Source organism: Heteronotia binoei, chromosome 8 (genome assembly GCF_032191835.1).
Source record: "Heteronotia binoei isolate CCM8104 ecotype False Entrance Well chromosome 8, APGP_CSIRO_Hbin_v1, whole genome shotgun sequence".
Lineage (NCBI taxonomy): Eukaryota > Metazoa > Chordata > Lepidosauria > Squamata > Gekkonidae > Heteronotia > Heteronotia binoei.
In genome coordinates, this window is record NC_083230.1 from 119,425,713 (window position 1) to 119,453,090 (window position 27,378).

General features: G+C 46.7%; 1 protein-coding gene across 2 annotated transcripts in view; it reads right to left on the reverse strand.

The window, feature by feature from the left end:
• Positions 1-7,769: 7,769 nt before the first annotated feature.
• Positions 7,770-27,378, reverse strand: part of RBM17 (RNA binding motif protein 17) — a 47,659-nt gene continuing 28,050 nt past the window's right edge. Inside the window, exons 9-12 of one of the 2 annotated variants that reach the window (XM_060245997.1) lie at positions 17,413-17,486; positions 15,577-15,675; positions 11,576-11,648; positions 7,770-8,094 (exon numbers count right to left, since the gene is read on the reverse strand). In XM_060245997.1, the coding sequence (XP_060101980.1) occupies positions 7,991-8,094; positions 11,576-11,648; positions 15,577-15,675; positions 17,413-17,486 (350 nt within the window). In that variant the 3' untranslated portion in view covers positions 7,770-7,990. Of the gene's footprint in view, positions 8,095-11,575; positions 11,649-15,576; positions 15,676-17,412; positions 17,490-27,378 lie in introns of both variants that reach the window. The other variant, XM_060245996.1, reaches the window with a different exon arrangement.

The following is a 27,378-nucleotide window of genomic DNA, read 5'->3' on the forward strand; positions in this document are numbered from 1 at the left end:
TAAAGACACGGGAAGAAGAAAGAGAAATAAATGGAAATAAAGAAATGGGGGGAAGAAAGGGGCCAGAAATCCCTGAGGGCCAAACCAAGTGATCTCGAGGGCCGTAAACAGCCCTCGGGCCGGATGCTCCTCCCCCCGGGTATAGATGGAACACTCTGTCTGGGGCAAGTGATGCTCTTTCTTCTTGGTGCTTGGGGGGCAACAGTAGGAGGGCTTTTGGAGTTCTGGGTTTTGGCCAGTGTGTGACATAAAGTGTTGGAAGTGGATGGGCCATTGGCCTGATCCAACATGGCTTCTCTTATGTCCTTATGGATAAGCTGCATACCCATTACGGTTTTCAAGACAAGAGATGTTCAGTGATGGTTTCCCACTACCTGTCCTTGCCTAATGATCCTGGATTTGCTTCCTGGTCTCCTAGCCGTAGGATTGCCAATCCCTAGCTTGGAGGTCCTCCCCCCGCTTCAGGTTCATCAGAAAATGGGGGGGGGGATGTCTGCTGGGCACTCCATTATTCCCTATGGAGACCGATCCCCATAGGGTGTAATGGAGAATTGATCTGTGAGTATCTGGGGCTCTGGAGGGGCTATTTTTTGAGTTAAAGACACAACATTTTCAGCATAGCATCTGGTGCTACTCCTCAAAACACCCTCCAAGTTTCAAAAGGATTGGACCAGGGGGTCCAATTCTATGAGCCCCCAAAAGAAGGTGCCCCTAGTCTTCGTTATTTTCCAGTGGAGGGAAGGCATTCAAAAGGTGAGCTGTCCCTTTAAATGTGATGGCCAGAACTCCCTTTGAAGTTCCATTATGCTTGTCACAGCCTTGTTCCTGCCTCCACCCCTAAAGGTCTGAGATATTTCTTGAATTGGACTTGGCAACCGTAAAACCACTTACATAGTGGAAAGACAAAGGGGGCATTTGAAGAGAGCAGTTGTGTGGATAGGAGCATGAAAGAAGCCAGGTAGGGCCAATGGCCCATCCAGTCCAGCACTCTCACACTGTGGTCAAAACCCAGGTGCCATCAGGAGGTCTTCTAGTGGGGCCAGAGCTCCAGAAGCTCTCCCACTGTCCCCCCCCCCCGCCCCAGCACCAAGAATACAGAGTATCAGATAGGGTTGCCAAGTCCAATTCATGAAATATCTGGGGACTTTGGGGGTGGAGCCAGGAGACTTTGGGGGTGGAGCCAGGAGCAAGGGTGTGACAAGCATCATTGAACTCCAAAGGGAGTTCTGGCCATCACATTTAAAGGGACCGCGCACCTTTTAAATGCCTTCCTCCCATAGGAAATAATGAAGGATAGGGGCACCTTCTTTTGGGGCCCATAGAATTGGACTCCCTGGTCCAATCCTTTTGAAACTTAGGGAGTATATTGAGGAGAGCCATGGGATGCTATACTGAAAATCTGGTGCCTCTACCTCAAAAAACAGCCCCCCCCCAGAGCCCCAGATACCCGCGGATCAATTCTCCATGATTTTCTATGGGAATAAATCTCCATAGGGAATAACAGAGTTCCCAGCAGACATTTCCCTCCCCTCCCCCCGCTTTCTGATTACCCTGAAGCAGGGGGAGGGTCTCCAAACCGGGGGATCCCCTGCCCCCACCCAGGGATTGGCAACCCTAGCATCAGAGCCCCAGACAGAGCGTTCCATCTATATCTTGTGGCTAAATTTTAATAGGTACCAATGGACCTCTGCTCAGAATATTTATCCAATCCCCTCTTGAAATTGTCTATTCGTGCAGCCGCCACCACTTCCTGCAACAGTGAATTCCATACTCTTTGGGTGAAGAAATACTTCCCTTCATCTGTTGTAGGGTTGCCAAGTCCAATTTAAGAAATATCTGGGGACTTTGGGGGTGGAGCCAGGAGACTTTGGGGGTGGAGCCAAGATCAAGGCTGTGACAAGCATAATTGAACTCCGAAGGGAGTTCTGGCCATCACACCTTTTCAATGCCTTCCTTCCATAGGAAATGATGACCCTTCTTTTGAGATTCATAGAATTGGACCCCTTGGTCCAATCTTTTTGAAACATGGGGGGTATTTTGGGTAGAGGCACTAGATGCTATACTAATAATTTGGTGCCTCTACTCCAAAAAGCAGCCCCCCCCAGAGCCCCAGATACCCACGGATCAATTCTCCATTATTTTCTATGGGAATAAATCTCCATAGGGAATAATGGGGTTCCCAGCAGACATTTCCCTCCCCTCCCCCCACTTTCTGACGACCCTGAAGCAGGGGGAGGGCCTCCAAACCGGGGATCCCCTGCCCCCACCTGGGGATTGGCAGCCCTAATCTGTTGAGTGCCAACCAGTTCTGGCGTTGTTATGAAAAGTACTTCTTTCTCTTATCTCCTCCCTCACTCCCATGCAAAATTTTGTAAACATGTCGTATCACCACTCAGTCATTGTTTATGCAAGCTAAAGAGCTCTAACCTCTTTAACGTCTCCTTATAGCGGTGTTCCATCCTCTTACAGAGCCCCGTGGCACAGAGTGGTAAAGCTGCGGTACTGCAGCCCAAGCGCTGCTCACAACCTGAGTTGGATCCCGGCAAAACCTGGGTTCAGGTAACTGGCTCCAGGCTGACTCAGCCTTCCATCCTTCTGAGGTGGGTAAAATGAGTACCCAGCTTGCTGTGGGGAAAGGGTAGATGACTGGGGAAGGCAAGGGCAAACCATCCCATAAAAAGTCTGCCATGAAAACGTGTTGTAACGTCACCCCAGAGTTGGAAATAACTGGTGCTTGCTCGGGGGACTTACCTTTACCTTTTCCATCCCCTTAAGAGCCAGTTTGGTGTAGTGGTTAAGTGTACAGACTCTTATCTGGAAGAACCAGGTTTGATTCCCCACTCCTCCACTTGCACCTGCTGGAGTGGCCTTGGGTCAACCGTAGCTTTCACAGAATTGTCCTTGAAAGGGCAGCTGCTGTGAGAACCATCTCAGACCGACCCACCTCACGGGGTGTCTGTTGTGGAGGAAGAACATAAGAAGCATATGAACATATGAAGCTGCCTTATACTGAATCAGACCCTCGGTCCATCAAAGTCAGTATTGTCTTCTCAGACTGGCAGCAGCTTTCCAGGGTCTCAAGCTGAGGTTTTTCACACCTATTTGCCTGGACCCTTTTTTGGAGATGCCAGGGATTGAACCTGGGACCTTCTGCTTCCCAAGCAGATGCTCTACCACTGAGCCACCGTCCCTCCCCCAATAAGGTAAAGGAGATTGTGAGCTGCTCTGAGTCTCTGATTCAGAGAGAAGGGCAGGGTATAAATATGCCGTCTTCTTCTTCCTAATCATTTTAGTTGCCCTTTTCTGCACCTTTTCCAGCGCTAAAAGATCTTTTTTTGAGGTGCAGTGACCAGAACTGCACATGCTACTCCGAACGAGGCCGCTCCATAGATTTATACAGGGCCATTATGATACTGGCTGATTTGTTTTCTGTCCCCTTCCTAATAACCCCTGCACAGCATTTACCTTTTTTTTTAGTGCAGTCAAACACAGTACATCCCTATTCATCTGAGGGGCCAAAGTTCGTCTCCACCTTCCAGACGGTACTGCCTCTTTGCTTGCTGCAAACAGTTTATTTTAAAAAAAAAAGTTTATGGATGCAATAAACTAAACAGGGGTTTTTAAGAACCACTCTCTATTCTACTTCCTGGTGTGATGTTTTGGGAGTGAGGGAACGGAACCCTGGGATGACTTCCTGCATTCCATGTGACCGCAGCATGCACCCGGATCAAGAACTTCCGGTTATTCAAATTTCCCCTTTTGGGAAAAGGCACTTTCTAGTCCATAGAATCATAGAGTTGGAAGGGACCTCTGGGGTCGTCACTCAGCACAGTCACTCCAGCCTTAAGCCCGCATGACCAGAGTAACTCTGGCTGGCGCATGTGGAGAGTGTCATAAAGTTGCCGGAGACTTAAGGTAACCAATGGATTAATGCAGGGGTGTCAAATATGCAGCCTGGGGGGCCGAATCAGGCCCCTGGAGGGCTCCTACCATGCCCCCGAGCAACTGGCTCTTATCTGCTTCCTTCTGCATCGCAGCTTGCTTTGCCAGGCTTGCTCAATCGCACTGGAGCTGCAGAGCAACACCTCTGTTTTCTCCATTGTCTGAGATTTCTCCCTTGGGGAGGGGGAGGCAGAGATTGTTTTTCCAGGCTCTCTCTATCGCACAGCAGAGCTACTGAGCCAAGCCTCTCTTCCTTCTATTGGCTGAAACTCCTCCCCCACCGGTTCCCTGGGGAAGGAATGAAAGAGCCAGAGCTTCCTTTGCCCAGTTCCCTGGGTCCCATGGGAGAAATACAAGGAAAGCAGCTTTAAGACCAATGAGTGCTAACGTTTTAAGCATGTTTTATTTTAAGGTTGTTTTTAAAAAAAAAAAAATCTTTAGTCATGTTTATCTGTGTTCTTTTAAAAGTTTATACCTCTGCTACCTAATCTTAAATAGGTACACACATGGCCTGGCCTGACAAGATCTCATTTATGTCAGATCCAGCCCTCATAACAAATGAGTTCGACACCCCTGGATTAAAGTGCTCCAAAATATCCTATTGTTAACAGCCTGGCTTAGCTTCAGGCTGGGGCTTCCTTTAGAGCAGGGGTGGTCCCCAACCTTTTGGGCCCTGTGGACACGTTTGGAATTCTGACCTGGCCTGGCAGGGACAGCCGCAAAATGGCTGCCGCAGGAGGCAGAGCCAGCCGCAAAATGGCCGCCGCAGCTTAACTTCAGTCGCGCAGTGCAGATCTTTCTGCTGTGGTGACAGCTGCCGTCAAAGCTACGTTTTAAAAAAACCGTTTAGCCAATCAAATCTCCGAGTCAATCAGAACCCTTTCTTTGAAAAGCTCGACCCGCTTTCTAAAAACACCTGGTGGGCTCCAGAAGAGGTGTCAGCGGTGTCCTGGTGCCCATAGTAACTACGCTGAGACCCCTGTTTTATAGAGACAATCCAGCTCAGGAACACACATGGAGCTGTCCTGGGAATTGAACTCGGGACCTTCAGCTTGCAAAGTGGAGGCTCTTCCTCTGCGCCACAGCCCTTCCATGTTGGGTCTTCCTCTTTTCCTCTGCACTGCCAGCGGAAGGGATACTGAAGAGCAGAACAAAGCAAGGGGGATGAAAACCCTACAGCTTGTCCTCCTTACAGTGTGGAAGGCCCAGAATATAGCCACAAGAGGCAGGAAATGCACGAGTGATCTTGAGCGCGCGGAAAGAATGCATTGGCTGCGATCACACACACTCTGTAACGATTATATATTTTTCAGTTCCAAACATTCTTAAGGATGTTTCCTGCTGACATTTTGCCGATAGAAACGGGGGGGGGGGGGGGGGAATAAACAGGTTGCTTACCTGTAACTGATGATCTTCGAGTGGTCATCTGTGCAGTCACTGCATAGAGACCACGAAAAAGATCTTGCCTAATTCTCTTCTTCACTTTTGATGCCTGACAATCTTCTTTATGTCCACGAGGGTCATGCCACCCAGCATTAGCTTTTGGGGACTGCATGACGAAAAGCAAGAACTGAGTCCCTTCTGCTGTTGGAAAGGTGACAGAATGCTATCCCTTTACAATATTTTGGCTGTCATATCATCACTTAAACTGAAGATGGACCACTGGTCTGATCCAGCAGGACTCTTCTGATGTTGTTAGGATGCTGGACTAGATGGACCCCTGGTCTGATCCAGCAGGGCTCTTCTGATGTTGTTAGGATGCTGGACTAGATGGACCCCTGGTCTGATCCAGCAGGGCTCTTCTGATGTTCTGAGGATACTGGACTAGATGGACCACCGGTCAGATCCAGCAAGGCTTTTCTGATGTTCTTAGGATGCTGGACTAGATGGACCCCGGTCTGATCCAGCAGGGCTCTTCTGATGTTCTGAGGATGCTGGACTAGATGGACCACTGGTCTGATCCAGCAAGGCTTTTCTGATGTTCTGAGGATGCTGGACTAGATGGACCCCTGGTCTGATCCAGCAGGGCTCTTCTGATGTTGTTAGGATGCTGGACTAGATGGACCCCTGGTCTGATCCAGCAGGGCTCTTCTGATGTTGTTAGGATGCTGGACTAGATGGACCCCTGGTCTGATCCAGCAGGGCTCTTCTGATGTTGTTAGGATGCTGGACTAGATGGACCCCTGGTCTGATCCAGCAGGGCTCTTCTGATGTTGTTAGGATGCTGGACTAGATGGACCCCTGGTCTGATCCAGCAGGGCTCTTCTGATGTTGTTAGGATGCTGGACTAGATGGACCCCTGGTCTGATCCAGCAGGGCTCTTCTGATGTTGTTAGGATGCTGGACTAGATGGACCCCTGGTCTGATCCAGCAGGGCTCTTCTGATGTTCTGAGGATACTGGACTAGATGGACCACCGGTCTGATCCAGCAAGGCTTTTCTGATGTTCTTAGGATGCTGGACTAGATGGACCACTGATCTGATCCAGCAGGACTCTTCTGATGTTCTTAGGATGCTGGACTAGATGGACCCCTGGTCTGATCCAGCAGGGCTCTTCTGATGTTCTGAGGATACTGGACTAGATGGACCACCGGTCAGATCCAGCAAGGCTTTTCTGATGTTGTTAGGATGCTGGACTAGATGGACCCCGGTCTGATCCAGCAGGGCTCTTCTGATGTTCTGAGGATGCTGGACTAGATGGACCACCGGTCTGATCCAGCAAGGCTTTTCTGATGTTCTTAGGATGCTGGACTAGATGGACCCCTGGTCTGATCCAGCAGGGCTCTTCTGATGTTCTGAGGATGCTGGACTAGATGGACCACCGGTCTGATCCAGCAAGGCTTTTCTGATGTTCTTAGGATGCTGGACTAGATGGACCCCTGGTCTGAACCAGCAGGGCTCTTCTGATGTTCTGAGGATGCTGGACTAGATGGACCACCGGTCTGATCCAGCAAGGCTTTTCTGATGTTCTTAGGATGCTGGACTAGATGGACCCCTGGTCTGAACCAGCAGGGCTCTTCTGATGTTCTGAGGATGCTGGACTAGATGGACCACTGGTCTGATCCAGCAGGGCTCTTCTGATGTTCTTATGACGGGGACTGAACCTGAGACCCTCAACATGGAAAGTTCTCCCCCCCACCCCGAATCCGAAAGGGACTGTGATAATGTTGCAGACTTCTGTAGGGCCAGGCCTCAGATTCAGCAGGAGTTCACAGGGGCACAGCTCCTGAACCTTTCTGATGGCCCCCCTCCTTCTCCCTCCCACCTCGTCCCTTGAATAGTAGGTGCAGCTGCATAACAATCCCTGGATGAGGAGAGCGGGCAGCCAGCCAGCCAGCAGGAGCTTTGCCACACCCCCAGCAGCCCTCATTAACCCCTGAAGAAGCCCACACCACCCTTTCCCCACTTCTTATGTGATTTTGGGTGGCAGGCAGCTTGCTGGCCTTTTGACTGGGAGGAGGCAGCCCAGGAGAGCCCCAGGCGAGTGAGGCCTGCTTGGGCTGGTTGGATCTCTAGTCAGCCCAAGCAGGTCTCGCTTGACTGGGGCTATCTTTTCTTGGATTGGGTTGCCTTTGGCTGGGGGGGGGGCTTATATTAATGAGTTCTGCTAATGAGCTCCTTCACCTATTTTTCTACAAAACGACCCCTGTCTAGGGCCAAAACCAAATTCCCATCAGCTTTCATTCCTGCTGCACCGATGTTGCCAGTAGGAACAGAGAAAGAAAACAGGGGACCGAGATAAACCACTCCCTCATCAATACACTGCAGAGAACATTCCGAAGCCGCCGAGCAAAATTCGCCAGATCCTCAAGAACACAGAAGAGGCCGTACTTTAAAGGAGGTTTATAGTACAGTGTAAAAAAAAAAAAAACCCGTGTCCATCACAACAAATAGGAAAAAATCCATTCAGGGGTTTCTTTTCAGTTTTTAGGAGAGAAGCCGCCCCCTTGCTCTGTTCTCAGCACGGCAGATAGGGGGTAGGGGGAGAGAGAGATTTCCAATAGTGATGTGTCCTTGTCGGGGCGGAGGCGGGGGAGGGGGAGCGGGACTCAGGCTTGCTCCGCGAGGTCCAACACTCTGAATTTGTCCAGGTTGTAGAAGCAGGCTTTCACCACTCGGCCCCCGAAGTACCTTCCGTTCAGGTCTACCACAGCTAGAAATAAGGCAGAAAACATACCGTTAGACCAGGGGTCCCCAACTTTTTTGAGCTCACGGTGGTGGCTTCGGCCACAAAATGGCTGCTGCAGGGGGCGGAGCTAACCGCAAAAATGGCTGCCTCAGCTTCCCTTCAGTCACACCGTGGAGATGCTTGCGCTGCGGTGGCGAATACACAAGGACGGACCGTGGCTGAATGACTAGAGAGTCGACTTTGAACTGTTTCCAAAAATATATTTGGAAATAGTTAAAAGTCAAATCTTTAGTCATTCAACCACAGTCTGTAATTGTGTATTCGCTGATCATCCTGGGGTTCTCTGTGCTGTGGTGGCGGCTGCTACTGAAGTATTTAATTTAATTTTTGGATTTATATCCCGCCCTATCCCGCAAGCGGGCTCACGGCGGCTTACAGCAGCAAATTTCAAAACATATTACAGATTAAAAATTAACATCATAAAAACAGATAATATAAAATCTATGGCAATACAGTATCTCAGACACAAGCAGCAGACACAAGCAGCAGAACCATAGTGTATAGGCTGATGACTATCGACACAGCACAGTCACCACGACGGTGAGATGATGGGGAGACCAGTAAGTATCAAAAGGATGCCCGCCGGACCAATTAAAAGCCCAGCAGAAGAGCTCCGTCTGGCAGGCCCTGCGAAACCTTGATAAGAGAACCCATGTTGAATCAGGCCAATGACTCATCCAGTCCAACACTCTGTGTCACACAGTGGCCAAAACAGGTGCCATCAGGAGGTCCATCAGTGGGGCCATCAGAACACAAGAGAAGCCAATGGCCCATCCAGTCCAACATTCTGTGTCACATAAGAACATAAGAGAAGCCATGTTGGGTCAGGCCAATGACTCATCCAGTCCAACACTCGGTGTCACACAGTGGCCAAAACAGGTGCCATCAGGAGGTCCATCAGTGGGGCCATCAGAACACAAGAGAAGCCAATGCCCCTTCCAGTCCAATACTCTGTGTCACATAAGAACATAAGAGAAGCCCTGTTGGATCAGGCCAATGCCCCTTCCAGTCCAATACTCTGTGTCACATAAGAACATAAGAGAAGCCATGTTGGATCAGGCCAATGGCCCCTCCAGTCCAACACTCTGTGTCACATAAGAACATAAGAGAAGCCATGTTGGATCAGGCCAATGGCCCATCCAGTCCAACACTCTGTGTCACATAAGAACATAAGAGAAGCCATGTTGGATCAGGCCAGTGGCCCATCCAGTCCAACACTCTGTGTCACACAGTGGCCAAAACAGGTGCTATCAGGAGGTCCATCAGTGGAGCCAGGACACTAGAAGCCCTCCCCGTGCCCCCCACCGAAGCACCAAAAATACAGAGCATCATTTGTGTCTAAGTGTGCAGACTCTCATCTGGGAGAACCGGGTTTGATTCCCCACTCTTCCACTTGCCCCTGCTGGAATGGCCATAGCTCTTGCAGAGGTTGTCCTTGAAAGGGCAGCTTCTGGGAGAGCTCTCTCAGCCCCACCCACCTCACGGGTGTCTGTTGTGGGGGGAGAAGATATAGGAGATTGTAAGCCGCTCTGAGTTTCTGGTTCAGAGAGAAGGGCGGGGTATAAATCTGCAGTCATCTTTTTCTTCTTGCCCCAGACAGAGAGTTCCGACGATATGCTATGGCTAATAGCCACTGATGGACCTCTGCTCCAGATGTTTATCCAAAAAACAAACCTATTGTGTCAAAAAACAAACAGACAACTTACAAAAAATCAATGCATTATATTATGAAAAACATCCAGACTTAATACCAACATTTAGACATTAAAGAACAATATCCCATATAAACAATATCAAAGGATGACTCCGAAAACCAGTCTTCATAAAGTCTATAAGGAGTGACAGGAATAATGATATCCTGAATGCGCTGTGAGAGATATTGGTCTGAGGACCTTTTCAAAGTTGGCTTATGAAGAAGCTGTAAAGGCAGCGGAACGCAATTCAAACCGGTGGTTGCGTGAAGGAAAGAATTTCTCCTTTGAAGCCGACGCTGTGGAAGGACTCCGTTTGAAACTTTACACTGGAGTCATGGCACTCCTTACAGACTTTATGAAGACTGGTTTTCGGAGTCGTCCTTTGATATTGTTTATATGGGATACTGTTCTTTGTTCTTTAATGTCTGAATGTTGGTATTAAGTCTGGATGTTTTTCATAATACAATGCATTAATTTTTTGTAAGTTGTCTTATTTGTTTTTTGACACAATAAGTTAGTTTTTTGGATTTTGGCTTATATTGTGTCGCCATTGTTCAATTGCTTTTCCAGATGTTTATCCAGATTGAAGCTGGCTATGTCTGTAGTCCCCGCGGTGCCTGGGTCACCAAGGTAATAAGCAGCGCTTTTGGGGTAGAAAAAGCCCAGTAGGAACTCATTTGGATATTAGGCCACACCCCCTGATGGAAGCATTGTTTCACATAGGGCTTTTCTGTAGAAAAAGCCCAACAGGAATTCATTTGCATTTAGGCCACACATCCTGACAACAAGCCATTCGGAACTGCATTCCCGTTCATTCCTGCCCCCCCAAAAGCCCTGGTAACAAGTGTTACGTGTCTACCCCAGTCTAGATCAAGGAGGGCAGAAAAAAGACGCAGGCCTCATTTGGGGCAGGCGCTCACAGGAGTGGCGCTCCGGAGCCTCTCGATTCGATTGTGCTCTTTCTTTCCTAAACCCTCCCCCCCCCATAAAAAAAACCACTTGCTTCTGAGCTCCATTGTTCAAACCCCCCCCCTGTGAGAATTTTGCTGAACTCTTAAGATTGGACACACTTTCTAATATTTTCCCTCACAAAAAAGAAAGGGAAAAGAACCAAAACGTATCAAGCGGACCGATGGAAATCTTCCTCATGCCGCTGGGGCCGTACAGGAGAAAGCACTTCAGAAAGTATGATGGGAGTCAGGTTTTATGATGACCGTTCTAATTCAAGAAGCATTTTAAGGTGGCTGCTGAGCTGATATAATTTAGTCCACCTTCCGGTGATGTCAGGGTGTGTGTGGCATAGGCAAATGAGTCGTGCTAATGAGCTCCAGCGCCTCTTTTTCTACAAAATGACCCCTGGACAGAAGCTACATTCTTAAGAAGAAGAATTGCAGATTTATACCCCGCCCTTCTCTCTGAATCAGAGACTCAGAGCGGCTTACAATCTCCTATATCTTCTTCCCCCACAACAGACACCCTGTGAGGTAGGTGGGGCTGAGAGGGCTCTCACAGCGGCTGCCCTTTCAGGGACAACCTCTGCCAGAGCTATGGCTGACCCAAGGCCATTCCAGCAGATGCAAGTGGAGAAGTGGGGAATCAAACCCGGTTCTCCCAGATAAGAGCCCGCGCACTTAACCACTACACCAAACTGGCTCTCCAGTTAAGAATTACATTTCCCAGAAAACAGCAACCACATAAACCTTCTGGCCCCAAGGTTTTTGAAACCAAGAGCTTTATCGTCGGCCGCTTACCTTTAATTGCCGATTCCACTCTCTCGAACTCTAAAAATATCCTCACCGCCTCATCGTCGGGAGCGCCTGGAATCTAAAACCAGATGCACAAATCAGTATGGAGGACCGCTTGGATTAGAGAGACGGCAAACAAAAGCAGACTCGGCCTGAAGCTGCCTAAGTTCTTTCCCTACCAGGAAGGACCCCAGGATTGCAAGAATCGCTGCTAAGGAGCATTAAATCAGCGGCTGGCCCCCAACATTTCCGAGCCTGTGGGTGCAACCATAAAATGGCTACCGCAGGAGGCGGAGCCAAAATACGCAGGGAGCCCAGGCGCAAGGGAGGAGAGGAGCAATTTAAAAAAAATACGCTGGGGAAGAGGAAATAAAACCGGTGGACAGCTGCCACTGAAACTTCATTCATTCAATCTGCATAGCCAATCAAATCTTTAGGGGTGATACAGAAGCCCCTACTACTGGGCAAGAGTCCTGCCTGACCCCACCCACTTTCTATAAACATTTAGCGGGTGCCAAGAAAAGAATGGCACCCACTTGAAATACCTGCATCATCACATGCAGGAGAATGAGGGGATAGAATGGACTGGACTAGTCCAGATGGCAGGTGGTAGAGTCCAGCTCTGAACGGTCTTGTGTTAAGAACTCCCCGCAAGCAGAAAATAAACAAAGCAAGGGAAAAGATTATCTTGCCCCCCCCCCTTTTTTTTGTTGCGATGGTTTTGTTCCCGGGGTGTTTTAAACCTAGCGTCGAATTTCAAAAATGCGTTCATGGGATGCCTTTGTTCCCCTGCATAGGTGAACTGGGCCTAAAACCAAAAGCAGCGCAGGTGATCTCAATAAACAAGGAACAGAAAGGATGATTCACGGTTAGGAATACACAAGCCTGAAGGGGCTGGGGCAGGTTATAGGATCGCACTATATAAAATGGTTCACTAACTCACTTGGATAAATAACTAGGGACTGCGGTTAATACTCCCTCTAAGCTGTGGATTCTTGTGAGCAAAAATTCTACTTTGTGAGCTACTGGCATTAAAGTTGTGAGCCACTGCGTAAATTGTTGTGCTCTGGGGCCAGTTTTCCTGAGCCGAGACAAAAATGTGTGAGCTGGAGGTTAAAGAACTGTGAGCTAGCTCACGCTAACTCAGCTTAGAGGGAACACGGACTGTGGTTTATACTTCTGTGTATAGCTTCTAGTAAGGTGCCTTCTTTAAGTTAACAGCAGTGGTTCGGAGCAGCAGACGCTAACCTGGAGAACCGGGTTGGATTCCCCACTCCTCCCCATGCAGCCTGCTGGGTGACCTTGGGCTAGTCCCAGTTCTCTCAGAACTCTCTCAGCCAGTCCCCACCCCCCCTCACAAAGCGCCTGCTGGTGGGAGAGGAAGGGAAGGTGATTGTAAGCAGCTTTGAGAATCCTTAAGGCAGAGAAAAGTATATTAAAAACCCTTATTCTTCTACCTCTTTGAGATTGTTCCATTCGAAACATAAATCTGATCCTTTGTGTCGGGAGGGTGGTAAACGAATAGGTTCGGTTCAGTTTGCTTTATTACGGTCCATGACCAAATACACAGCACAACGCAACGAATAGGTTCCTTTAAGCACTGCTGGTGGGATTGTCCCACGATTCAAAACGTTTGGAATACAATTCTCCCAATTATTGATGATATTCTCAAAATACTTTTCTCAAGAATGCCTGAATTCGTTCGATTAAACTACTAGTCTCACTTAAAATTATTAGGAAGGGAATTGAAAACAAATCAGCCAGTATCCTAATGCCCCTGTATAAATCGATGGTGTGGTTTCATTTGGAATACTGTATGCAATTCTAGTCACCGCACCTCAAAAAGGATATTATAGCATTTGAAAAAGTCCAGAAAAGGGCAACTAGAATGATTAAAGGGTTGGAACACTTTCCCTGTGAAGAAAGGTTGAAACGCTTGGGACTCTTTAGCTTGGAGAAACATCGACTGCTTGGGACTCTTTAGCTTGGAGAAACATCGACTGCGGGGTGACATGATAGAGGTTTACAAGATTATGCATGGGATGGAGAAAGGAGAGAAAGAAGTCCTTTTCTCCCTTTCTCACAATACAAGAACTCATGGGCATTCAATGAAATTGCTGAGCAGTCAGGTTAAAACGGATAAAAGGAGGTACTTCTTCACCCAAAGGGTGATTAACGTGTGGCATTCAATGCCACATGAGGTGGCAGCGGCTACAAGCATAGCCAGCTTCAAGAGGGGATTGGATAAAAATATGGAGCAGAGGTTATATATATATATATATATATATATATATATTGGCTACTGTGTGATACAGAGTGTTGGACTGGATGGGCCATTGGCCTGATCCAACATGGCTTCTCTTACGTTCTTATGTTCTAAAGCTCGTTTCAAATAAAAGGGAACTAGCTTTTTTGCTCCAAATCTTCCCAATTTTATTGGGAAAACACTACAAACGTCACTTTGAATAAATGGTTTTTAAAGGTATGGGATGTTTTAATTCTAGACAAGCTGGCATACCAAATCCTACAACAGGAGGTGGCATTAACTAAAAATAATGTTGTTGGAAAAAAGGTTTTTTAAAATTATTATTATTATATAAAAACACTCTAATAGGGAATACTGTAAGGTACCAAAGTACCTTTTTTTTGAAGCGTGGTGATGAGTAAACAGTATTCCAAATAAGGCCACAACGTCAATTTAATACAGGGGCATTACTATACTGGCTGATTTGTTTATAATCCCCAACACGGCATTTGCCTTCTTTATTATTGCAGTTGCACAATGGAACACATTTCTGAGGAAGGAAGAACAGGAAGGAAACTTCCCCAGGAAATGCTTGTTGCAAGAAGCCTGGATGCTGCTCCCGCTTCAGACTGGTTGCTCCCAGCACTAAATTCCCACCTGCTGACTCACCGGTGTCACAGCCAAGCTAATGCGGGGACCAGACCCTGACTCATCCGACCCTTGGAGGAAACTGATAAAGAGCACCCGCTCTGGGCATGTCTGAGAAGCTTCAGGCGCTGTAGGAAGTCATCGATTAGGGCACTGTTAATGCCAGGAGGGTTCACCTGTGAGCAAATATGGGTCCAATGGATGCTTTCTCAGGTAGAGCTTTCCACTTAGGTTCCTGATTGCTTGGCCCGGGTGACTCCATCTTTGTTACATGCTGGCGCTCAGTCGCCCTGAGAGAGCCAGTTTGGTGTAGTGGTTAAGTGCGCGGACTCTTGTCTGGGAGAACCAGGTTTGATTTCCCCCTCCTCCACTTGCAGCTGCTGGAATGGCCTTAGGTCAGCCATAGCTCTCGCAGAGTTGTCCTTGAAAGGGCAGCTTGTGGGAGAGCTCTCTCAGCCCCACCCACCTCACAGGGTGTCTGTTGTGGGGGAGAAGATATAGAAGATATAGGAGATTGTAAGCCACTCTGAGTCTCTGATTCAGAGAGAAGGGCGGAGTATAAATCTGCAGTCGTCTTCTTCTTTTAAAAATCACAGTTACAGCCATTAGTGAACTTTAAGAACTTAAGGAACCAGTGTAGAAAAAGATGATATTGGATTTATATCCCACCCTCCACTCTGAATCTCAGAGTCTCAGAGCAGCTCACAGTCTCCTATATCTTCTCTCACAGCAGCTGCCCTTTCAAGGACAACCTCTGCCAGAGCGATGGCTGACCCAAGGCCATGCCAGCAGGTGCAAGTGGAGGAGGGGGGAATCAAACCCGGTTCTCCCATATAAGAGTCCGCACACTTAACCACTACACCAAACTGGCTCTCCTAGTGTCGTGCTGTGGTTAAGAGCGCTGGACTAATATCTGGGAGACCTGGGTTCAAATCCACACTCACGCCATGAAAGCTCACTGGGTTGTCGTGAGAATAAAACAGAGGAGAGGAGAACAATGTCAGTGTTGCTCCCCCCGGGGAGAAGGGTGGAGAATAAATGAATTAAATCAACCTGTAAAATTAATAAGGCACACGAGCACATGCTGGGAGACAACGCTGCTGGTGTTTCTTACCTCGAAGATGACACACTTTCCAACTTTGCCGTATTTTTCACACTCCTCCTTGGTTTCCCCTTCAAGTTCCTCGTCGACCTCCCCAGCCCCCACCATGTTCTGCGAGAAAGATAAGAGAATTCGACCGTGGATTCTGAAGCTGAAAGCAAAGCTGAAGTCATATGCTGTCGAAGGCTGAAAGCCGAAGCTGAAAGCAAAGCTGAAGCCTTTGAAAGGTCGTCACGCTTAGAGGAGGGCAGGGAGCTGTTCCTGCTAGCAGCAGAGAAGACTTGCAGGAATGGGCTTGAATTATGGGCAGAAAGACACCGGCTGGATATCAAGGAGAACTTTTTTTTCCCCAGTCAGTTGTTCAGCCACCTAGGGAGGTGGTGAGCTCCCCCTCATGGGCAGTCTTTAAGCGGGGTTTGGAGAAGATGGCCTTTAAGACCCCTTCCAACTCTGTGGTTCTATGAGCTACAGGCAGCTGCCCAGACCCCCAAGAGGAAAGCAGATGGTGCAAAGCTGGAGCTCAGACATTACATCTGCCAGGTATGGCCACCTCCCCCCATTCTGCGAAGTACCCCGGACGTCCCTTTCTGCCCACTTTCTGGAATCTTCTTCTGTTCCATCGTTTGGCCCCCAGATCAGGAGAAAGGAGAAATCCAACAAAATGCATGAGCTCTTCCTTCCAGTCTACAAACTAGGCCAGGGGTGGCCAATCTGCAGCTCCGGAGCAACGCATGGCTCTTTCATACATATTGTGCAGCTCTCAAATCCCCCATCATCCCATCGGCCAGCTTGGAGAAGGCATTCGTCTCTTTCAATCACTTCTCCAAGGTAAGCCAGTCGGCGACTTGGGAAATGCATTTTAAGTTGCTTTCTTTCCACCTCTCCCTTCCCTATTTGCCTTCCTTAGAATCATAGAGTTGGAAGAGACCTCCAGAATCATCTAGTCCAACCCCCTGCACAATGCAGGAAACTCACAAATACCTCCCCCCAAATTCAAAGGATCCTCATTGCTGTCAGATGGCCATCTAGCCTCTGCTGAAAAACCTCCAAGGAAGGAGAGCCCACCACCTCCCAAGGAGGAAGCCTTTTCCACTGAGGAACCGCTCTAACGGTCAGGAAGTTCTTCCTCATGTTGAGCTGGAAACTCTTTTGATTTAATTTCAACCCACTGGTTCTGGCCATACCTTCCGGGGCCACAGAAAACAATTCCACACCATCCTCTATGTGACAGCCCTTCAAGTACTTGAAGATGGTGATCATATCACCTCTCAGCCGCCTCCTTTCCAGGCTAAACATGCCCAGCTCCTTCAACCTTTCCTCATAGGACTTGGTCTCCAGACCCCTCACCATCTTTGTCGCCTTCCTTTGGACCTGTTCCAGTTTGTCGATATCCTTCTTAAAATGTGCCCAAAACTGAACACAATACTTCCTTCCCTCAAATATTTGATATTCATGTCTTGTGGCTCTCAAACATCTGATGTTTATTCCATGTGGCTCTTACATTGAGCAAGTGTGGCCACCCCTGAACTAGGACTTTACTGGATTCGTGAACTGTTTGCGCCACGACAGTCAGGAGTGATGCAGAGGTGAAGGGTGTCAGACTAGTCTCTGGGAGACCGTTCGAATCTCCCGCACAGCCATGGAAGCTCATTGGGTGACCACGGGCCAGTCACACACCCTCAGCCTAACCTACCTCACAGGGCTGTTGTGGGGATAAAACAGAGAGACGAATCACTTTGGGTCTCCATTGGAGAGAAAGGCAGGGCACAAATGAATTAAACAAACACATTATCAGACCAGCGGGAAGCTTCAAGACTCAGGAAGTGACATTTGAGCTGAGAAACTTACCCTTAGCAAGACCACTTTGGTGGGGCACTTCAGTATCTCCGTTAAGGGGTTCGAGTCCGATTTCTTGGATGAATCTGCTGTTCGGGAAAAGCAGCAAATGGTTCCAAGTTAAATCCTAAATCATTATTTCATTCCAGTGACATTAGGCTAGCTCGCCGTACACTGAACCGGATGCATTCCACGCTAGCTGTGAGGAAAAGCCCCCTACTTTTCATACATGTGAACATCATGATCACCAGCATGGTTGCCAGGGTGCCTGGAGATTTGACTCTCACACCTCTGCTCTAAGAAGTGGACTTTGCTTGCAGTTTCTGGCTTATGTGGATACCATAAGCCTCAGCTTTGCATTCTACGTCTCTGAAGACATGCTCCAGCTGCTCCTTGTGTGCCCAGTCTTGGCCACTGCAGTGGAAGAAGCCACCATGTTTCCAGCCTGGCTCCATGGACCTAGAGCTAACAACAGCAGAATCCAGCTTGCTTTCCTGACCCAAGCTTACCCTGCCAGGCTGAACTCATTCCTTCTTAGTGGGAAAGTCACACGTACACACCCTGAGCCTGCAAGCAACCCATCTGTTTTAAGAATGGATTAATAGCTCCACTGTTGATCCTAATTGCTCAGCAATGCCAGAACAATAAATCTTGCCCAGCAGAAGATGAGAAAGAGGAAGGACATCTCCTGTCTTCATCAAGTCTTTTGTCTAACCCGGGTGGTACCTAGGCCAGCATTTGATTACCTATTGTCACCCTCCTAGTTAATCCCATTTAAACTTAAGTATCCAGCCATTCCCATTCTTACTCCAGTCTAAGTACCCTGGGGCCAACCCAGGCAACATTGCAGCTTGGAAATTTCCAGGTTCACTGGACTAAGGTGAAGTTCATTGGCCAAAGCAGGCATCCAATTAGGTGTCAGTAAGGAATGTCCAGCCTTCTTGAACCTCCCATCTCTCCTCCCTTGGACCTCCCAGCACCTGAGGGGTCTAAGAGAGTCTATTTAACCTCTGACCCAACTCCACTCATGTGTGCTTTCTATTCAGCAACCCCTATTACCCGCTGTCTAGATCCATCCCCAATTCTGGCCACAGTGTTGGGTCCATTTCCCCTGTCCTCTTAAGTCGCCATTGGAAACCTTCCTGGAAGACTACGATGGTAAATATTACCCTGTCTGTTTATCCATATATGTTCCCCTATTGATCTATCTATATTTCCTAGACCTGTGTGAATGTGTGAGTGTTTTGTATTTTTACCTTGTATGAAAGAAATATTATTCTAAATAAATTACAATTGATTTTTACTAAATTAGAGTCTCTTATTGAGCATTGACCATCTGAACGGTTGAGCCTCGTATACAATTGATAACAAAGATTCCTTTTTGGGGCTAACTGTCTCTCAATCTAATTCCCCAATCTCATTTTGAGAGCAGTTTCCCTAACAGAAATTGGTGGAGAAAGCTTGGGCAGTATCCTGTTTGTAGGAACACACGCGAGCCGACACGCGTGTCTTCATACAGACAGACGTAGGGTTGCACCGTTCAAACAGTCTTGCTAGGGAGGCTATTGTGTGAGTGATTGAGTGAATGAGTTCTGTGTGAACGGCTCTAGCGAGCATCTCTATATAATTGTGGGTTGGGCTACTCCCATTTCTACCATTCAGCGTTGGACTTCTCAGCCGCCCCGAGGAGGCCAGACACCTCGCAAGAGGACTGAGCCCGATCGAATGCAAGGGGGAAGTCCCGTGAAGCCTGGCCGCCGTCCCGAGGCCTTTCTAAACGCGTCTATCGTGGGAGGGAATGTCAGGATAGGTCAGAGCTGTTAAGATCTGGATAGAGCACCCTTCCCTTCTCCCTTTTCTTTAGAGCGTAGTGCACACACACTACATACACACTCAGACACTTGCACACACACACCCAAGTCCTTACACGAGTCTAGGCCAAGGCTAGTCTAAGGCACCCGACAGTCAAGAAGGCAGGTGGGTCGTAGGACCGCTGCAATCTGACTGCTGGGCAACTTTTTATTTTGTTTGCCCGAAGACGCGACCGTTGGGTCGGCTCGTGGCTCCCTTTTGCCCGAGACGCGATCGTTGGGTCGGCTCGTGGCCCCCTTTTGCCCGAAGACGCGACCGTTGGGTCGGCTCGTGGCTCCCTTTCGCCCGAAGACGCGATCGTTGGGTCGGCTCGTGGCCCCCTTTTGCCCGAAGACGCGATCGTTGGGTCGGCTCGTGGCTCCCTTTTCTGGCCGAGACGCGATCGTTGGGTCGGCTCGTTGCCTAAAACTGCGCCCGAGACGCGATCGTTGGGTCGGCTCGTGGCTCCCTTTTCTGGCCGAGACGCAATCATAGGATTGGCTCGCTGCCCCCTAAACCCAAGCCGAAGCGCAATCAGAGATTGGCAGTAGGCAAAACAAAAAAAAGGAACATAAGTAAAGTTGTCAGCCCAAGTGTAAAATAGCACATAGGAGCCAGGAAGCATCTGGAAATATGCTGCTAGTTCTTACACTTGGCTGTGCCTTTAAGAGAATTTACTGGAAGGAGCAAGAAGCTCTCCTTTAGGGTTAAAAAAAAATTTGTCCCGGGTCTGAGGAGATAGGCAATCTTCCCAGCCGAAAAATTTCCTTTTTGCTTAGGGCCAACAGAGGAAAAGCTCAGGCTCTGAGACTTTTAAAACTTTTGATTTGTTTGGAGGCAGAGGCTAGAGAAAAGCCCCTCCTGAGGAGCTCAACAATGTGTCCAAGGCCATAAGCCCATGCCACAAACATTTGTTAGTGTTGCAGAGAACTAAGGAAGGTCCTGCAACTCTCTCCTTTACTTGTGAGACACACAGAGGTGTCCTGCAAGTTCTTTGCTCCCCAATAAGCAGGAAAAGTGCCAGGGAAGGCTCCTGCATCAGTTAATTTTGGTGGCCTGTGGTTAGGCACCTAATAGTGCAGGAAAACCAGCCCTGCAAGTAAAGTTAGAACTTTGAAAAGAACTAAATTGTAAGATATGGAAATCCTTGCCCAGAAGGAAGAGATCCCCAAGTTGGAGAAATGGTTGATAAAGAAAGGGGACAACCCCTGGAAAAAGGGACTCTTTAACCAAGGCTCTGATCCCCTCCAATCCCTCAGGGACATTTTTGAAGAGGGTTGTAGCAACAAAACAATTAGCACCGGCAAGAGAGATCTTTTTGCCACGTGGGGCTTGTTTGAAGCCCTACGGGATAGCACTACCCTGATTAAACAATTCAGGGAACAGCTTACCCAAAGGGAAAAGCAAATAGAACAGCAAGAGGTGCAGATAGAAAAAAAGGAACAAGAATTTGAGGAAATTCTTAAGAGACATGCAGAGGTGCTGGGGGATGAGTTCCGGAAGCATACAGCGGAAAAGGAACTCTTACTCCAGTCCCATGCAGCAGAGATAGATACAATTCGGCAATACCATGAGGCAGAAAAAGCAGAATTTCGGCAAAACCATGAGGCAGAAAAAGCAGAAGTCTGGCAAAACCATGAGGCAGAGAAAACAGAATTGCATAGAAAACACGCCGCAGAGATAAATAGACTGGCGGAGGAAAACAATAGCTTGGACCTCGACTTGCAGCAGGCAAGTCGAACCATAGAAGAGGTCAAGATAGAGAAAAATACCCTAAACTTAGCCTACCAGAGTACAGTGTCCGCTCTAAATAAGGCCCAATCGCAAATAAAGGCATTGGGAAAAGAGCTGGAACAAACAAAAGACCGAAATAATAAATTGCAACATGCTGCTGAATACGCTGCGGAAAAAAACCGCAAAGCGAGAGAAGCAGCCAACCATGAGGCATGTAAAAAGAAGATTGCCGCTCTACAAAAGAAGTTGGCCCTTAAAAGTGCTTTCATAGCTGCCGTCTCACCCCCTGGCCTCTATGAGTTTTCATCAGACGAGGAGAGTGAGGATGAAGAGGTGGTAGACGGAAATAAAAGCAGGTCAGCCCCAGTCCGTCCTGTGGTCACTAAAAAGACCACAGCCAGAAAACAGAATGGAGCTGAATCTGTAAAAGTAGTGAAGGAAACCAGATCTTGGGGAGCAGAGGACATTAAAATGGCTGCCAGCTTCCTTGGCCCCTATAACATAGACACCTCAGTGTTGTGGATGGCCAGCGCTAGAATTCACTACAAAGAAGCCTCCTTAACTGAATTAAACCATGTGCTGAGATTATGCGCCTCAGGCCCTGAACTAGACAAAGTAAGAAATGTAATGTATCGCCTGAACCTGTCTAATGCCACCATCTTAGAATGGATGGCTGAGGTACTATTTGCCACCTGGGATGGAGAGGATATAAAAGATCTCTACCATCAGACCTTACAAGGTCATGATGAGCGTCCAGTGAGCTATCTAATAAGGAAGAAATTCCTAGCAGAAGCAGCTAAGGTAGTATCACCCAAAGACAATGGGGAACCAGATTATGAGAATCAAAATTTCATATCCGATGTGATCAGAGGTCTCAATATACCCACCTTGAGGTGCTATGGCATAACAGCCCTGGTAAACACCACCTGGAAAGATCTAGAGGCTAATCTTGACAGAGTTGGCAATTTTATGGAAAGAGAGAGTAGAATGAAAGCTGACTATGCAAAAAGGGAAATAGTTCATGAGGACTACACAGCTAGATTAAGTGCGCATGAGAAGGAGATAGCAAATTTAACCCACTCTCTCCATGAGGTCAAATGGAGACTGGAGAATGCTTTAAAGCATGCCCAAGTCTCTGAACAAAGAGTTGCTGTTTTAGAAACACAGCTCACTCAGGCACAATATAATCAAGAGCAGGGTGGGCATGGAAAAGAGAGCCAGAACTGGAAGTTCCAAAACAATGGCCTTGGTTCCAGCTCTTCTTGCCATCCCCAGCTTGCCCCAAAGGTTCCCCTTCACAAGCAGGCTTATGCTCCTAGGCAGACACAGTCAGCCTCTGGGCAACCCTGGCCTCAGCGGACTCCTCGAGACAAAGTCAGAATGGCAGCTTGGTCCCAGCTTAGAGCCACTGGAGCAGACATGAGGCAGTTTGATAAGCAGCCCACACATGTGCTACTTGCTGCACTTTCAGAAGCCATGAAGCCACCAGGGCACATGGTTCCCAAAGCCCCAGGGTTTGCAGAAAATGGAGACAGCCTCCCCAAAGCTACTGCTTTGGAAAATTTCCCTAATAAGGAAAGGGTAGGGAAACTTACAAATCCTACTCAGGAAAAAGATTTAGAAATCCAAAAGCTTGCTGAGAAAAATCAGGAACTTCAGCAAAGGTTAGAAGCTAGGAAAGAAAAGGAAACTGCCAGTCTCCTTCAAAATGTTCTGGAGTCTTGCAGGGCCACAGAGAGGAGACTAGAAATTCTGGAAGTGCAGGACAAAAGGAAATATGGCGGGGCAAACCCAGCTGTGCAGCCCCAGACTTCTTTCCCCCATGAAAATGAGAAAACAGTCCCTATTTCAGTTCTCTTACCCCAGAATCATGAAGGAAATGTGGTCTCTGAGCCTATGCAGAGTTCCACAATCATGGCACAAGGTATTCATTTTAGCAAGGACTTGCTCCAGACCCTCCTACATGAGCAAGTCTCAGCCCTTCTGGCTAGAAATTTACTGTCTTTATCTCATCCCATTTGGGGAATTTGAAAGCCAGAATTCTGTGGAACTTCAGAGAATGGTAGTCCCACATGGGCAGGCAAGGTTCCTTTGTCTCTGAACCTCCCCCCACCCAAAGGAAAATCTAACTCCTAGGCTTGAATGCCTCTTAATACAGAGAAACCTGGTTTTGTAGGGTTTAAAGGTAACAAGGGCACCTTTTCCCTTGACTAAATAAGAAAACATACAAGCAATGACTTGGACTACAATTAGACCAGGCCATTTCTCCAGGTAAGGCCTGGAGATCTCCTGGAATCCCAGCAAGGGTTCCAGCCTGCAGAGTTAGTTTTCTCTGCAGGGTAATGGGAGCTTGATGTAATATCTTCAGTTTAACCCTTTAAGAATGCCAGCATCAAGCACCTGAGAAAGAGAGGTTGAACTAATTTTTGTTAATTCAAAGCATTCAGAGCAAAATGTAAGAAACTGACTGTTTTTAACTTTCAAATTGGCTGAATGAAAATCTGTGAAACTCCCAAGTTCATCTTCCTCTCTCTTGCTTATAAAGTCAGAAAATATTTATTTCCTCAGTTCTGTGAATTTAAATGGTATAGCCTCTGAGCTTGTACAGAGTGCCTGCAGATTAGCCCAAATAGAACTGGCTAAAGTATTGCAAATGCTCAGCACTCTTGCTATCAGGAAGAAATGCTAATTGTTCTCCCTCTTGCTCAATGGAAATCTGTAGCAGTAAAGATTTGATAAGTAACTAAGGCAAAGGAATAGAATTTTAAATGCATTGCCCTGAGAAATTAAATTTTTGTTTATCTCAGGTCTCCTTAAGGTACAAGCAACTCAGTGTCTTTGAGAGAGAGAGCCTCATTGTCTTGTAAGAAGTGTTGCCTCTCCTTCTCAAAGGTCACAGCAACACAAGACAGCTAACCTCAAATGGGCAAGTCTGTCATTTAAATCTGAAAGTACAGAAAGGAGAACCTCCAGCTGCAAGAGCAGCAACAACTAATGTAGTACTGATTGGCAAATCTCCTGCAGACCCTCTTGAAAATAAAATCAGCCAAATTCAGCTTGAGTCAAGGAAACTGGGAAAAGAGTTACAATTTTGAGCCCCACCCAGGCAGAAAGCTCATTATTTTCCTCCTCCACCTTTCTTTGTAAAAACTTATCAGGGTCAGATAAGAGAGTACTGGCCAGATCCATTGTGTCTGTTTTAGCCTTTTGTTAAGCTAAACTTCATGCAAGAGGGAAGGAATTTTTGGTTTGTCTGTTAAAACCCTCCCCGCCTTCTTCATCTAGGGGGGGTGGAAATACAGTTGAGGTATTTTTGTGCTATTTTGAATTCTCATCTCCTGATTTTGGGTCTAAAAAGATATAATTTCAAAAGTTTTTCATTACAAAACTTTTTTTTTATATTGCAGTCTCTCACAGAGACAGCCTCTTCCCAGCCAGAGAAATACCTGGATGGAAGATGTGCATACTACTGTGTTTTTGTAAGGTTGCCTGTCTCCAGGTGGGACCTGGAGGTCTCTCCCAAAATCATAGCCTTTTCCCCAGTGCGGTGAGGCTAGCGCCTCTGGAGGAAATAAGTGTCCAAGGAAATGGACTGCATGCCTTGTGATTTTCAAATTTGATTCAAAGTTTCAGGAATCTCCAGCCTGGAGCTGGCATCCCAAAGCTCTACTTACAGCCAGTCCTTCTCTGCTAGAGAAAATCCCCTGCCTGTAAACTGCCCTAATACTAAGAGATCTCCTAGATTAGAAGCTTGCTTTCTGTTACTTATTTTTGTTGTACCTTTTAGGTCTTAAAATATTTTTTTTCTAGTGACTGGTACCAATCTCTCCTATACTTAGATTTTGTAGCCTTAATTTTAAGGGAAACACTTTTAGGAAATTGCTCCTCAAAGTCTATTGGGCATTCCCAGTGCTTTGTAGTAAAAGGAAAGTGCTTTGCAATCTATGGGCCCTTTGCTGGGCATTAGAGCTAAGAAAATTTTATCTCACAAATTTTGGTTCCTACAAGAAGTATAGGACATCTGTACACTTCCTTGGGGTAAAATTACCCTCTCCCTGTGCTTTTTCTCTCTTAAGCCTCAAGAACTAATACTCTTGTTTTGGCAGAATTCCTGAAAGTTTTTGGTCTCCATTAGAAATTTGGATTCCTCAAATGTACTTCAACTATTGATATCTTCATTTTCTCTCTGAATGCCATTTGCATCATCAATCTTCCCTTTTAGCTATTTGGTGAAGCTTGAGTTTTAATTTTAGTTTAATCCAGTCTGCCTGTGGAAAGAGGTATCCACATGTTCTTAAGAGGCCCCAACTTGTGGGCTCAGTATCTTTGTTTGGTCTTAAGCAATATAATGACCAATGGATGGTTCTGCCTCCACCTATAATATATATCTTGTTAGAGCTAGACTTTTTCTGAGTGAAAACCCTTTTCTATTTTCCATGTTCTCAAGGAAATGAGCAATAACCTATTAGATTCTTAATGTAGATTCCTCAGGGTTCATTTCTAATCATGATTTTCTTCTTGCTACTAAATGTCTTTTGTGTTATTTCTGCATCTATAACCAGTTGGCTGAGCCTATTAATGCTCCCCAATTCAAGTCTTGTTGTATCATGTTCAAATGTTGGTCTACTTGGTATTCCTGACAGCATGTTGCCTTCCAGCAACACATTCTTTGCACTCTGTGCATGCACAGAGGAAAATCGTTCTCTGGCACAAGCCTTAAACCTGGAGCATTGTGCCATCATCCTAGTTTTGCCTTTTACTCCATAAAAGGTTTCTTCTTCAAGGGATATGCTTTCGTGCTTCAAGTCTTTCTTTTGACTTGTCCTTGCAACAACTCAGCATTTTTCTCTTGGTACCACAGATGCCTTGCCCCATCTTTTCTCTTTTTATGAATTGCTTAATTTGTTTGTCAAGGTGAATTAACCATAATTTGATTTCTAGGATTTTGTAACTGTTTTGTTAAGTTTGCTCATCTTTTCTTTCAATATAGATGTGCAGGGAATCTGGACCTGCAAGTCAAGTCTAATGCATGCTCAGTAGTTCTAAGAGTTGTTGATAGTCCTGTTAAGAATTGTTTTATGTATGAGTGACCATTATGTTGCTTTTCAGAATTCTTGTTTTGTTAAGTTTTTGTTGAAATCTGTGCTCACATGTGAGATCGTTTTAGCTGAACTAGCCCAGAGAAAAACTGGATTTAGTGGGACCTGATCAGCTCACTAATGTCCAGGTTTTTAATTTCTCTGCTCTAGCTCACCTGCCATTTTGGGTATGATCCCTCTCATATAAAGCTAGCTAGCATTGTTCTATTGAGGCCTCAGTTTTTGTTTTTGAAGTTTTTATATTGTTTTGACAATTCATTATATTCCAGAGCTATAGCAAAGGTTTTATTTTGTCTCCCCTCTTCTTTGTGAACTATTTTCATCATATGGGGGACGCCCCAACTATGGTCATTTCCCTTGTGCACAATGTTTTGTTTTAAGTTTTATGTTGCAACAAAGTATATTTGGGGTTGTGTTTTCTGAATTGTGTATGTTACTTCCCTTCCTTGACAAGGGAAAAGCCTCCTAAAGTCCTGAATGATTAGTGTAATAGGCAAACCTGCCCAATGCAGGCCCCTAACATGACATATGTAAGCTTGTGACGTAAAAGCTCACTGGTCACCATACTCTGGACAGGAGGACACTTCACTAATAGCTTTTTAAAACTCCTTTCTTCATGGTTGAATGTATGCATTTTTGATCTGCTGTCACTGCTCCCTACTCTGGTACAGAATCATCCCCCATGTTGTCATGTGTGAATGTTTTTGGTTCCTTTTCGGTTCTTTCCTCAAAGCCCACTGTTGCTCTATGGACCATCGGTGATACAGGCAGAAAAGCACCATTGCCAAGTCCATGCTGGGTTACAGGAAGAATTCCCTTTTAGCAACAATAAAGACAGATTTTGCTGGGGGCTAGGGGGGGTGGGAAGACTCTTTAGTTCACCCTCCACTAGGACTTTCACATACCCAATAGGTACCTGGAAGAAGATCCTCTTCAAACCCCAGTATAAGAAGCTTATCAAGGGGGGGAGAAGAAGAAAAGAAGACTCAAGATTAAGATATGGATTCACTTGTAACCATGAACTCTAATGTACCTGTGTGTTTTCCTAATCAATTATTGTCATGATTGTGTGTGATTTATAGATCAATTCTTGTTATTTATCTGGTTTAAATAGCAGTAATGATTTTATGAACTCAACTTTTATTTCAATGATTGTAACCCTGTGTTTTAATACTGTATGCCCTACAACGTTGCCAATGCCTGTTATCCCTGCATCGTAGTATTCAAAGGAAGGAACCTTTGGCCTATTGGAATATTTTTCCAAATTGATTTTTGAGTAGTTTAGATAGTGGCT